At 44.0% G+C, this 14,154-nt stretch overlaps 1 protein-coding gene across 1 annotated transcript; it reads left to right on the plus strand.

Moving 5' to 3' along the window:
- The first annotated feature begins 13,329 nt into the window (after positions 1-13,329).
- On the plus strand, positions 13,330-13,932 carry LOC137356288 (histone H1-like). The gene has a single exon (XM_068022160.1). It carries the CDS (start codon positions 13,330-13,332, stop codon positions 13,705-13,707), a length of 378 nt encoding a protein of 125 aa, XP_067878261.1. The 3' UTR covers positions 13,708-13,932.
- Positions 13,933-14,154: the final 222 nt, after the last annotated feature.

Genomic DNA, 14,154 nt, shown 5'->3' on the forward strand with positions numbered 1-14,154 from the left:
TTTATATGGCACCTTGTCAAATACCTTCTGGAAATCCAAGTACTTTATGTCAAAGGATTCCCCTTTATCCACAGTACATGTTAGTCCTTCAAAGAACTTCAATAAATCAGTTAAACATGATTTCCTCTTCACAAAACCATACTGAATATTCCTGATGACCTTGTGTTTTTCAAAATGCCCAGCTATAGCCACCTCATTGAGCAATTCTACCACCTTCTTGATCACAGGGGTTAAGCTCTCGGGGTCTATAGTTACCCTGATGAAGGGTCACTGACCTGAAATGTTAACTCTGCATCTCTCTCCACAGATGCTGCCAGACCTGCTGAGTATTTCCCACATTTATTGTTTTTATTTCAAATTTCCAGCATCTGCAGTATTTTGCTTTAAGATTACTATAGTTACCCTTTCTCTGCCTCCCTACCTTCTCGAATAGAGGGGTTATATTTTCTACAGTCCAGTCTGAAGCAACCTTTCCAGAATCTTGCGAATTTTGAAAAATTAACACCCACAAATCTATGACTTCAGTAGCCACCATTTTAAGACACTAGGATGAACACCAACAGGACCCAGGGACTTGTCAGCCCACAGCTCCATCAGTTTACTCAGTGCTGCTTCCCTGGTGATTGTAATTTCAACAAGTTCCTCTCTTCCATCCACCTCTTGATTTACAGCTATTACGGGAATGATTTTTGTCTCCGCTATTGCTAAGACAGAAGGAATTTTTTTATTCATTTCTTCTGCCATTTTCTTATTACCAAACGTTAACTCCCAATTTTCATTCCATAGAGGACCAACACTCAATTTACTTAAACTTTTCCTTTTCAAATACCGACAGAAACCCTTGCTTTCCGTTTTTAGATTTCTAGCTAGCTTACTCCCATGCTCTAATTTCTTTTCTCCTGATTAACCTTTGGTCAGAATATATAGAATGACAGAGAATGACTCAATCATCTGACCTGCCATTCATCTTTGCACAATTCTCTGCCTTTTCATTCAGGTTGATGCCTTCCTTAACTTCTTTAATCAACCATGGATTGGGGAACCTTCCCTTGGAATTATTCTTTATAGTAGGGATATACCTATTTTAAGTATTCTGAAATATCCACTTAAATGTCTGCCACTGCTTCTCTATTGAACAATCTCCTGGCCCAGTAACCCAGTTCACTTCAGCTAGCTCAGCTTTTATGCCCACATAGTTGCCCTTATTTAAGTTTACAATACTAGTCTTAGACACACTCCTCTCACTTTTAAACTGGATGCAAACTTCAATCACATTGTGATCATTGTTGCCAAGAGGTGCCTTTATCTGAGGTCATTAATTAATCCTGTCAAATTGCACAATACCCAGTCGAAAATAACCTGCTCGCCGGATGGTTCTGGAACATGCTGCTCGAAGAAACGATCTCGAAAGCACTCGATGAACTCCTCATACAGGCTTCTATTACCAATCTGATTTTTTCCAGTTTATATGTTGACTAAAATCACCCATGATTATTTCCATCCCTTTATCACAAGCACCCATTAGTTATTCTCGAATACTTCATCCTACATTGTGATTACTGTCTGAGGGCCTGTCGACGACTCCCACGAGTGCCTTTTTCCCTGACTATTCCTCATCTCCACTCAAACCGATTCTACATCCTGATCTCCTGAACCAAGGTCAGGTCTAACTATTGCAACAATACGATCCTTGATTAACAGTGCCACCCCTCCACCTTTACCTCGCTTCCTATTCTTCTTGAATGTTATATATCCATCAATATTGAGGACCCAATCCTTGTCATCCTGCAACCATGTCTCCATAATGGCGATGAGATCATATTTATTTACTTCAACATGTGCTATCAGTTCCTCTACTTTGTTATGAACGCTATGTGCATTCACATAAAGAGCCTTTGGTTTTCCCTTTTTGTTATCTTTGTCACATCTAGTGTTGACTGTCGGTCTGCTCTGAGGTTTTTTTTTTCTCTTTGCCCCTTCCTGCCATTCACTGGCCTTCATTTCCCCTGTTACTATTGTGTTCTCCTGCCCTGACTCTAACCCTTGATTTGTTACATCTACTAAAGCTTGATCCCTCTACCCCTTTGTTTCGATCAAGTACCTCTCTACATCCCTAGTTATATGGTTTTCTCGAACACTGGTCCCAGCTTGGTTCAGGTATAGACTGTCCGAGCGGTACAGCCTCCACTTTCCCTAGTACTGGTGCCAGTGCCCCACAAACTGAACCTGACTTCTCCCACACCAGTCTTGGCGGGTGTAAGTTTCACTGTATATCTCTCAATCCCTAGTCTACAATTTACCTCTGTCAGTTTTGGATTTTGAGTGAGGCTTTATCTGTACCTGTCAGTTTGTTTTATGTGAGAAAAGTCTTATTCAGTACCTTTCAGCTTCTTGTGTGTAAAAGTATCTGGGTTGTACTTTGTCCCCATCAGTACATGGTATGTGAGTGTGGATTTGACACTTAATATTACATTCTTGGGTGTATGAGTGGGTGTTCACACTTTATCTTTGATTGTCTAGTATGCCAATTTAAGGTTTGACTTGTGCCCTTAAACGTCTCATGTGTAGCTGAGGCTTTTACCCTCTCTCTGTCACTGTCTGGTATAAGAGTAAGAGTTTCAGTCTGGTTTTTGAGTGTGGATTTTACACCATATCTCTCCATGCTCTCGGATGTGAATGTGATATTTAATCTGTACATGCCAGTTTCTGACATGTAGCTGTGTGGTTTACTTTGTACATTGTCATTCTCTGATATGTGACTGCCAATTTTATTCTGAACCTGTCTGTTTTATATTTCTGTTTGTGTGAGTTTTAACCTGTATCTGTCAGTATCTGGTATATGAAACTTCTTAATTATGTGCGTGTTGATCTGTATCTGAGAGGATCTGAAGTGCAACTGTTAGGTTTTCTTTGTACCTGTCAGTGTCTCTTATGGATGAGAGACTTTCACTCCCTTAACTGTTAACTTCTTGCAATTCATTATGGATTTCACTCTGTGTCAGTCTCTGGGAGGTAAATGTGGCATTTTTACTGTATCTCCTAATTTCTGATATGTGAGCGTTGATTTTAATGTGTACCTCTTGGTTTCTCCTGTGAGTCTTTTTACAATCTGTTTCTGCCAGTTTCTCATATGTGAGGGTGGCATTTATTCTGTACCTGTTACTTTCCGAAATGTGGGAAGAATTTACTCTTTCCCTGTCAGTTGCTGATATGTGAATGTGGGTTTATTCTGGATCTTTCAATCTTTGGAATTTGAGTCCATGCTTTACCCTATATCTGTTTGCTTCTGTTAAGTGAATGAGGGATTAAATCTGTTCCAGTGCATTGATTGTATATGAATGTAGTTTTCAGTCTGCACCTGTCAGTGGATGAAAAATGAAGGTGGTTTTATTTATCTTTCTGCCAGATTTTGTTATGTGACTGTTGTTTTATTCTGTACCTGTTATTTTCTGGGATATGATTGTGGTTTTTGATCTGTACCTGTCAGTTTCTATTACTTGAGTGAGTTTTACTTTGCACCAGTTGTCTTCTGTTATGTGAGTGTCAGTTCTAAGCTGCACCGGTAAAGTTAAGGTAATATAGTGTGGTTTTATTCTGTATCTTTCAAACTCTAGTGTGTGACATGTGGCCTTTCTCTGAATCTGTCGATTTCTGCTCTGTAATTGTATGTTTTAAACTGCAACATACAGTTCCTGATAGGTGTTTGAGCACATTTTCTTTTTTCTGCAGCTATCTATGTCTACTACAATGTCTATGTGTGTTATTCCTAGATTTCAATTTCTGTTATTGAAGAATTGATTTTCCTTTGTGCTTCTCAGTCTCTGCAATGTGTCCATGTCTGTTACTGGTAACTGTCTGTCTCTGTTAGGTGACTCTGGTGTTATTCTCTATCTGACAGTCTCTTGCCTGTGAGTGGTTTCATTTTCTTCTCTGTATCTGTCAGTTTCCTTTCTGTGGCTGAATGTTTTAATCTTTACTTAAACTATTTAATAATTTGTAAATGTGAATTTCACTTTGTGCCTGTCTGTTTATATTATATGAATGTGTTTATTTTTACTTTGTCAACATCAGTTTCAGGCATGTGAGGGTGAGATTCACTGTCTCCAGGATGCACCCTCTTGTGAGATTGACAGAGTGCCTTTTACTCTGATAGTGGGTTCTGCTTTTGAACTTGACCTAACTTTCAGCAGTATTGATTTGGAATGGATTGGATACAATGTCTGTCTCTTCTGATTTGTTTGATTGCTGGATTGGAAATGTGTCTCTAAACTTAGGATCAGTGAGAGTTTGACTACATCTGCTTCTTGTGACAATGACATGAACTGAAGGCCTATGGGAGTGGTACTGTACCTTGTCTGTGATGGAAGGAGCCGACTGCACTTGCCCTTGTGCCTGGGAATCATCACATTCATTCTGCTCCCTTGAACTATTTGCCAACAGAAAGGAAGAAAACTATGTCTTGTAAGTCACGATCAGTTGAGTTGGAAGCTAGAAAAGAGATTAATGTAACATTTCAATTAATAATATTTATGACTAATCACAAAGGCGAAAGAAAAATACAAAGAATATCACTGTCTGATTCCACTGCAGCTCTCAGCATCTGCTGACGAGGTGTGTTGGCAGTTTCACAGCAATTCTGGGACATCCAGAAACAAGCCAACATCTACACTGCTCCAAGGTTGGGACAACCTGATGGAGCAGGGATATTTGTGCAGGTCAGGTTTCTATTTCCATCTGGCATTATAATGTAATAACCTAAGAACTAGGAGCATGAGTCAGCCATTCAGCCTCTCCAGCCTGATCCACCATTTAATAAAATCATGTCTGATTTGATCTTGGCTTCAGCTCCATTATTCTGCCTGGCTAAAAACCCATTACTCCCTTGTAGATAAAAAAAACTCATCCTGGAATATATTTAATCATCAGCATCCACTGCTCTCTTAGGTATAGAATTCCTTAGATTAATGACGCTTTGAGAGATGAAATTCTTCCTTACCTCCGTCTAAAATGGGAGACTCCTTATTCTGAAACTGTGCGCCGTGGTTCTTGATTCCCTCAAGAGGGGAGATATCTTTGCAGCATCTACTCTGTCAAGACCCCTCAGAATCTTACATTTTTTCGATAAGATTAGATCTGATTATTACAAACTCCAATGAGTGTAACACAACCTGCTCAACCTTTTGCTCATAACGCAACCTATTCATCGCAGGAAGCAACCGAACGAACCTTGCCTGAACTGCATCCAATGCACGTATATATCCCTCATGAGCGAAGGAGACCACAACTGTATCCAGTAATCCAGGTGAGGTCTCAACAACACCCTGCAGAGTTGGAGAAAGACTTTCCTACATTTATATTCCATCCCCCTTGCAATAAATGCCAACAGTCAGGCTCTGTTTTCACTATTCACTTTTCAATAACAACAAACAGCGTGAAATAGGAGCTAAACCAGGGACAAGTATTACAGGATGAGGAGAGAAAACAGCCATGAATTTCAACAGCAGCTTCTTCATCTTTTGTCTCAATTACGCAGTGCACACGCAGCCCGAGAAATGCCTCTGCCTTCCGCCGCTCACTCCATGTTACGGGATCACTTCCTGCCTCACTCTGCCTCTTGCAAACAAATGGACGTTCAGCAGCCGAGCTGGCGGAAGGGAGCGCATGCGCTCTGAAGGTTCGCAATAATCAGCGGTGTGGGCGGGGCTATGCCGCGCATGCGCTTCTTTCGGCAAGGTTGTGAAATTCAATAAAATCAATTGGAACTTTATCCAGTTGAGTTTTTTCACATTTTGAGCAATGAAACCGGGGCTGTGGGTAAGATAGTGATGTTTCCCTTCTGGGAGATTACCCCTTTGTGAAGTTCAACTTGAGGTTATTCTCTGCAGTGTGCTTGCTGTCCTTCAGCCCGGCTTCTCAAAGCAATCCTCTGAGGGAGTCGGTGTGTTTGCTGGGATCGCGCAGGAGTTAATATCTGACAATAACAGTCCTACATTCATGTCAGCAGATTTAAACTGTCGGTCACTGAGAGTCATAGCGAACGGTTTGAGCTGAAAGATTGCAGAGAGCTCAACAGGGCAGAAACAAGTTAAATTTGGGACATTGTGTGCCTCACTTTCGGACACGTCCTCGGAATGTGAGATTAATAATGTGGCTGCCTGTTGCACCATATCAGTGAGAGATGAGTTTGTATCGTCGCTCTTCCCTGGCGGAACTTTCGAGATGAAACAAATCTTACAGTTCAGCCTACAACTCAATAATTACAGGCTCAGTCGTGGGCAAAATATTGGAATCCATTCAGAGAGACAGGATAAACTGTCACTTAGAAAGACAAAGATTAATCAAGCATAGTCAGCGTGGATTTGTGAAGGGAAGATCTCGTCTGACCAACTTGATCCAATTTCTTGAAGAAGTAACAAGGAAGTTGTATGATGGCACTGCAGTTGATGCGGTCTAGATGGATTTTAGCAAGGATTTTGACAAGGTCCCACATGGCAGACTGGTTAAAAAAATAAAATCCCGCGTGATCCAGGAAAATGCAGTAAGCTGGATGCAAATTAGGTTTAGTGGCAGGCAATAAATGGTAATTGTTAACGGGTGTTTTTGCGATTGGAGGGCTGTTTCCATTGGCGTTCCGCTTGGCTCAGGACTGGGTCACCTGCTCATTGTGGGATATATTCATGATTTGGACGTAAATGTACGGAACATGAATAAGAAGCTTACAGATGACATAAAAAATGGTCGTGTGATTGAAAACGAGGAGGATTGCTGTCGGCTGCAGGAAGGTCTGGACATATGAGCAAAAAATGGCAAATGGAATTCAACCCGGATAAGTGTGAGGCGATGCATTTTGGGAGGTCAAACAAGGCAAAGGAATACACGATTAATGGGAATATAGTGAGTTGTGTAGAGAATGTGAGGGACCTTGGAGTAAATGACCACTGACCCAGAAGGTAGCAGGACAGGTCGATAAGGTGGTTCAGAAGGCATATGGAATCCTTCCCTTTATTAGCTGAGGTATAGAATATAATAGCAGGAAGGTTATCCTGGAAATATATCAACCATTGGTTAGGCTACAAATTGAGTACTGTGTGCAGTTCTCATCACCTCATTATTCTTTTGGGCCTCCTTATCTCGAGAGACAATGGATACGTGCCTGGAGGTGGTCAGTGGTTTGTGAAGCAGCGCCTGGAGTGGCTATAAAGGCCAATTCTGAAGTAACAGGCTCTTCCACAGGTGCTGCAGAGAAATTTGTTTGTTGGGGCTGTTGCACAGTTGGCTCTCCCCTTGCGCCTCTGTCTTTTTTCCTGCCAACTACTAAGTCTCTTCGACTCGCCACAATTTAGCCCTGTCTTTATGGCTGCCCGCCAGCTCTGGCGAATGCTGGCAACTGACTCCCACGACTTGTGATCAATGTCACACGATTTCATGTCGCGTTTGCAGACGTCTTTATAACAGAGACATGGACGGACGGTGGGTCTGATACCAGTGGCGAGCTCGCTGTACAATGTGTCTTTGGGGATCCTGCCATCTTCCATGCGGCTCACATGGCCAAGCCATCTCAAGCGCCGCTGACTCAGTAGTGTGTATAAGCTGGGGATGTTGGCCGCTTCAAGGACTTCTGTGTTGGAGATATAGTCCTGCCACCTGATGCCAAGTATTCTCCGAAGGCAGCGAAGATGGAATGAATTGAGACGTCGCTCTTGGCTGGCATACGTTGTCCAGGCCTCGCTGCCGTAGAGCAAGGTGCTGAGGACACAGGCCTGATACACTCGGACTTTTGTGTTCCGTGTCAGTGCGCCATTTTCCCACACTCTCTTGGCCAGTCTGAACATAGCAGTGGAAGCCTTACCCATGCGCTTGTTGATTTCTGCATCTAGAGACAGGTTACTGGTGATAGTTGAGCCTAGGTAGGTGAACTCTTGAACCACTTCCAGAGCGTGGTCGCCAATATTGATGGATGGAGCATTTCTGACATCCTGCCCCATGATGTTCGTTTTCTTGAGGCTGATGGTTAGGCCAAATTCATTCCAGGCAGACGCAAACCTGTCGATGAGACTCTGCAGGCATTCTTCAGTGTGAGATGTTAATGCAGCATCGTCAGCAAAGAGGAGTTCTCTGATGAGGACTGTCCGTACTTTGGACTTCGCTCTTAGACGGGCAAGGTTGAACAACCTGCCCCCTGATCTTGTGTGGAGGAAAATTCCTTCTTCAGAGGATTTGAACGCATGTGAAAGCAGCAGGGAGAAGAAAATCCCAAAAAGCGTGGGTGCGAGAACACAGCCCTGTTTCACACCACTCAGGATAGGAAAGGGCATTATAGAAATGATGTAATTGCATTATAGAGGGTACAGAGGAGATTTACAAGGACATTTTCGGGACCTAAAAATGCAGCTATGAGGAAAGATTGGGTGGGCTGGGATGTTCTCCTTGGAACAGAGAAGGGTAGATCTGATTGAAATATATTACATTTTTAGGCCTGGATCGAGTGGAGGTCAATGGCCCATTTGCCTTCATAGAGAGTGACACGGCGGCAAAGACTTAAAGTGCTTGGTAGAAAGATTAGAGGGGAAATAAGGGAAAGTTTTCCTCACCTAGCAATGCAAAACTGGGCATCCATGTGGGTCTGTGGGGCATTCGGATTAATGTATACAGTACTGGTCTCCTTATTTAAGGAAGGGTGTAAATGTGTTGGAGGCAGTACAGAGAAGGTTTACTAGGCTAATGCCTGGAATGGACGGGCTGTCTTAAGAGGAAATATTGGACAAGCAAAGCTTGTATCCACTGGAACTTAGAGTAAGATGTGACTTGATTGAAACATATAATATCCTGAGGGGTCTTGACAGGGTGGATGTGGAAAGGATGTTTCCCCTTGTGGGAGAATCTCTAACAAGGGGTCACTGTTTAGAAATAAGGGGTCGCACATTTAAGACAGAGATGAGGAGATTTTTTTTCTCAGAGGGTCGTGAGACTTGGGAATTCTCTTCCTCAGAAGGCGAAGGAAGCAGAGACTTTGAATATTTTTCAGGTCCAGGTAAATAGATTCTTGACAAGAAAGGGTGTGCAGAAAACCGGGTCGAGCTGGAAATGTGGAGTAATCAGTTCAGAAATAAACTTATTGAATGGCAGAGCAGGCTCGAAGGGCTGAGTGGCCTACTCCTGCTCCTAATTCGTATGTTCGTATAAGATGAGCGAGGTACCAACAGCAGCAGAATTGTACTCAACCCCAATCTTTAAGCGCATGGCCTGGCATATCCCTCACTCTACAATTAACATCAAACCAGGAGACCAAACGTGATTCAATGAAGAGTGCAGCAGGGCATGCCAGAAGCAGCACCAGGCATACCTCAAAACGAGGTCTCAACCTGGTGAAGCTACAACACAGGATTCCTTACATGTCAAACTGCGTATGCAGCATCCGATAGACAGAGCCAAGCGATTTCATAACCAATGGATCAGATCTAAGTGCAGCAGTCCTGTCACATCCAGCCGTGAATGGTGGTCGACAACTAAACAACTAACTGGAGGAGGTGGCTCCACAAATATCCCCATCTTCAATGATGAGGGAGGCCAGCACATCAGTGCAAAAGATAAGGTTGAAGCTTTTACAACAATCTTCGCTAGAAGTGCCCAGCTAATGATTCATCTCAGACTATTCCTGAAGGCCCCAGCATCACAGATGCCAGACTTCAGCCAATTCGAATCACTCCGTGTGACATCAAGTAACGACTAAAGGTCCTGGATACTGCCAAGGCTCTGGGTTCTGACAATGTTCTCCAATAGTACTGAAGACCTGTGCTCCAGAACTTGCTGCGCCCATAGCCAATCTGTTCCAGTACAGCTACAACACTGGCATGTACCTAGCAATGTGGAATATTCCCCAGGTATGTCTTGGACACCAAAAGCTGGACAAGTCCAAGCTGGCTAATTAGACCCCATCAGTCTACTCTCAATCATCAATAAAGTGATGGAAGGTGTCATCAACAGTGCCATCAAACGGCAGTTGCTCAGTAATAACCTGGTCAGTGACGTTCAGTTTGTGTTCCACCAGTGCCACTCAGCTCCTGACTATATTACAGCCTTGGTTCAAACACGGACAAAAGAGCTGAACTCAAGAGTGAGAAGAAAGTGACTGCCCTTGACATCAAGGCAGCATTTGACCGAGTATGGCATCAAGGAACCCGAGCAAAACTGAGGTCAATGGGAATCACGGGGAAAATTCTCTGCTGGTTGGAGTCTTACCTAGTGCAAAGGAAGATGGTTGTGGTTGTTCGAAGTCATTCATCTGAACTCCAGGACATCACTGCAAGAGTTCCTTAGGGTATTGTCCTATGTCCAACCATCTTCAGCTGCTTCATCAATTACTTTCCTTCAATCATAAGGTCAGAAGTGGGATGTTCACTGATGATTGCACAAGGTTCAGCATGATTTATGACTCCTCAGCAACTGACAGTCTGTGTAGAAATGCAGCAAGACTTGGACAATATCCAGGCTTGTGCTGATAAAAGGCAAGTAACATTCACGCCACACAAGTGCCAGGCAACTACCATCTCCAACAAGAGGGAATCTAACCATCTCCCCTTAACATTCAATGGCAATTAGCATCGCTGAATCCCCCATTATCAATATCCTAGGGTCTACCATTGACCAGAAACTGAACTGGAGTAGCCATATAAATACCGTGGCTACAAGAGCAGATCAGAGGATAGGAATCCTGCGACGAGCAAATAACCTGCTGACTCCCCAAAGCTTGTCCACCATTTACAAGGCGGGAGTCAGGAGTGTGATGGAATACTCTCCACTTGCCTGGATGCGTTCAGATCCAACAACACTCAAGAAGCTCGACACCATCCTGGACAAAGCAGCCCACTTGATTGCCACCCCATGCACAAACATTCACTCCCTCCACCACCGACACACAGTAGCAGCAATGCGTACCATCCACATGATGTACTGCAGCAACACACCAAGGCTTTTTAGACAGCACCTTGCAAACCCGTGAACACTACCAACTGGAAGCACAAGGGTAGTAGATGCATGGGACCACCATCACCTGCCAGTTCCCCTCCAAATCACACATCATCCTGACTTCGAACTGTATTGCCATTCCTTCACTGTCGCTATGTCAAAATTCTGGAACTCCCTTCCTAACAACACTATGATTGTACCTACCTCACATGGAGTGTAGTGGTTCAAGAAGCCATCTCACCACAACCTCCTCAAGGGCAGTTATGGATGGGCAATAAATGCTGGCCAAGTCAACAACACCCACATCATATGAATGAATAAATCAAACAGGGTGGTGGTGGTCTGGAACTCACTGCCTGAAAGGGTAGTTGAAGTATAAACCTTCAAATCATTCAAAAGAAGTCTGGATATGCGTCTCAAGTGCCGTAATCTGCCGGGTTACGGACCAAATGCTGGCAGGTGGGATTAGAATGGGTGGAGATTTTTTCGGCTGGCACAGATACGATGGGTCAAGTGGTTCCTTTCTGTGCCATAAACGTTCAATGTTTCTATGATTCTGAGTGAAAGCATATCTCTCCTTCTCACCATCACCCAAGCCTCTCGCCCACTCCAGATCTTTCTCTCTCTCTCTGCCTTTTTTTCGCTATTGATGCTGTCTCTCTCTCTCACTGCCTTTGGTGCTGTATCTATGTTGGCGATACAGTTACTGAGTGTTATGTGTATGCATTCTATTGTAGTACTGATAGTCTCTCTCTCTCTCTCTCTCTGATGATACAGGTGAAGGTGAAATACTGTTGTTCAGTGTGATATGGACACACAGTTGGAAATTATAATAATAAAAGCAAAATACTGCGGATGCTGGAAATCTGAAATAAAAACAAGAAATGCTGAAAATACTCAGCATGTCTGGTATCATCTGTGGAGGGAGAAGCAGAGTTAACGTTTCGTGTCAGTGACCTTTCTTCGAACCCCTTCACCCCTATGTCACCTTCACCTGTATCATCAGAGAGAGAGAGAGACAGACAGACATAGAGCGAGTGAGAGACTATCAGTACTACAATAGAATGCATACATAAAACACTCACTAACTGTATCGCGAACATAGATACAGCACCAAAGGCAGAGGGAGAGACACAATTCCGAAGAAAGAGTCACTGACCCGAAACGTTAACTCTGTTTCTCTCTCCACAGATGCTGCCAGACCTTTTGGAAATGTAAGACTGATACACTCTCTCTCTCCCTCTCTCACCCCTCTCTCTCTTTCACTCTCCCTCTCTCTGTCCCTCTGTTGCTGTATATTAAAGGGTAATGGTGTTATTGAGCGTGTTATGGACACGCTGAACAGACGGTGTCTTCAGTCCTGCATCGAAGGACGGAGAGAACCAGCCTGTCACTGCCTGGAACAAAAAAAAACACAGCGTCTGAATGTGGGATTATTCTGGAACTGGACATCTCTCCTTGTTGACAATGGGATGTCTGGGACACCTGGAAAAATATGGATAGACTATAGGAAGAGACAGTCGATAATTTGTATTTTCACCGTCAGGAAACATGTTTCTGTGTGCGATCAATAACATCAAACCGGACAGTAGTTTGAACACATTCAAAGCTGTGATTTGCTCTTGCCGTCGAACCTGATAAACAGACAACATTCGCAGCGCCAGTCTCAGAGTGTTTAACACTTACTGAGTCTAGAAAATACAAATACCCACCGTGAATCCGCAGCACAGGCCGAGCGGAGGGGAAATCCTGTCCTGGGAACGCTAAATTGAGCGAACAGTTCGTCCTGAGATTGTGTGGATGTGAATATTGTGGAAGAGAGTGTATTGAAGGGACGGGCGCGTTCGTCTAATGCCACTGTGTTTGTGGGTCTGGTCTCATCGTCGGATTTCCGAGTCCCTCTTGCGTAAAAAAACAAGATTTTCCAGTCAAAGAAGCACTTTGCTCCCCTTCTAATCCTCAAAGTGGGAATTCAGTGTTGTTTGTTTGTTGATTTCAAGATTTTAATCGAAAAGTATGGAACATGTCAGCGATCGGCTGAGAGAGAGTCATCAGTGCAGCAATGAAACGGGTTTCAGTCGAAAATGGAGTCTTTACTTCAAGTGAAACCTTTGTGACAGCAAACATTCTGATGTCAGAGACAGGAAGGATCTAGCCTGGGACTCTGGAATACCCGAATTTCAGTGGAATTGGAGAGTTTAGGACCAGAGAGAAACACGTGAGAGGCAGCAGGAGCCGGGAGCTGACAGCAGGTTGTCTCCGCCCCGTCCGCTCGCTGCCTTTAAGTTGCTCAGTGCCGACACCACCAGGTTCATTTCTGACCCAGTTCTGACTGACAGAGAGACTTTGTGCAGAGTCCTGGACATGACCGATACTGCAGCCGCCGAAACGGCTCCTCCAGCCGCCGCCGCTCAAGTCAAGACTCCCAAGAAGAAGAAGGCGGCTCTTCGGAAGGGGTCAGGCGGTCCCAAGTTGGGCGAGCTGATCCTCAAGACTGTGGCGGAATGCAGTGTCCGCAGTGGGATGTCACTGCAGGCAATAAAGAAGGCTCTGCGTGTTAAAGGTGTCGATGTGGAGAAGGGCAAGTTCCAAATCAAGCAAAGTATCAAGCGGCTTGTGACGAAAGACTTCCTGGTGCAGACGAAGGGCACGGGGGCCTCCGGCACCTTCAAAATCGCGAAACAGGAAAAGAAGGGAAATGTGGTGAAGAAGATTACTCCTGCTCCTATCTGTTTCTGTTAAGTTGGTCATTCGGCCCGTCGTGTCGCGGCCGGCTCTCTGCAAGACCAGCTCACCTCCTCCCACCGACCCGCCTTTTCTCCATTGCTCTGCAGTTTTGTTTTATTCTCGATATAATTATCCAATTCTGTTTTCAGGGTCTCGATTGAATCTGCCCCCAACACACTCGATGTTATTCCTCTCCAATTTCAGATATTTCTGAAGGAATGGGAATATTCTTGCATGACTCACTTTTAGCCAGTAGATGGCATCAGTCTACAATGATTTGGATCTTGTGATTTGTGTACACACATATCGACCGCAATGGGTCTGCTGCTGCCCGGGGAGTTCTCCAAGCACGCCGCCTTGGCAGGGACAAAAACACTGACGAATTATCCCAGTTCCTTGTAAATCTCCACAATATACAGAAATAAAACACGAAACGCAACATCTCTCTTAAAATCCGCCTTC

The sequence above is a fragment of the Heterodontus francisci genome, chromosome 45 (assembly GCF_036365525.1).
Source record: "Heterodontus francisci isolate sHetFra1 chromosome 45, sHetFra1.hap1, whole genome shotgun sequence".
NCBI classification, from domain to species: domain Eukaryota; kingdom Metazoa; phylum Chordata; class Chondrichthyes; order Heterodontiformes; family Heterodontidae; genus Heterodontus; species Heterodontus francisci.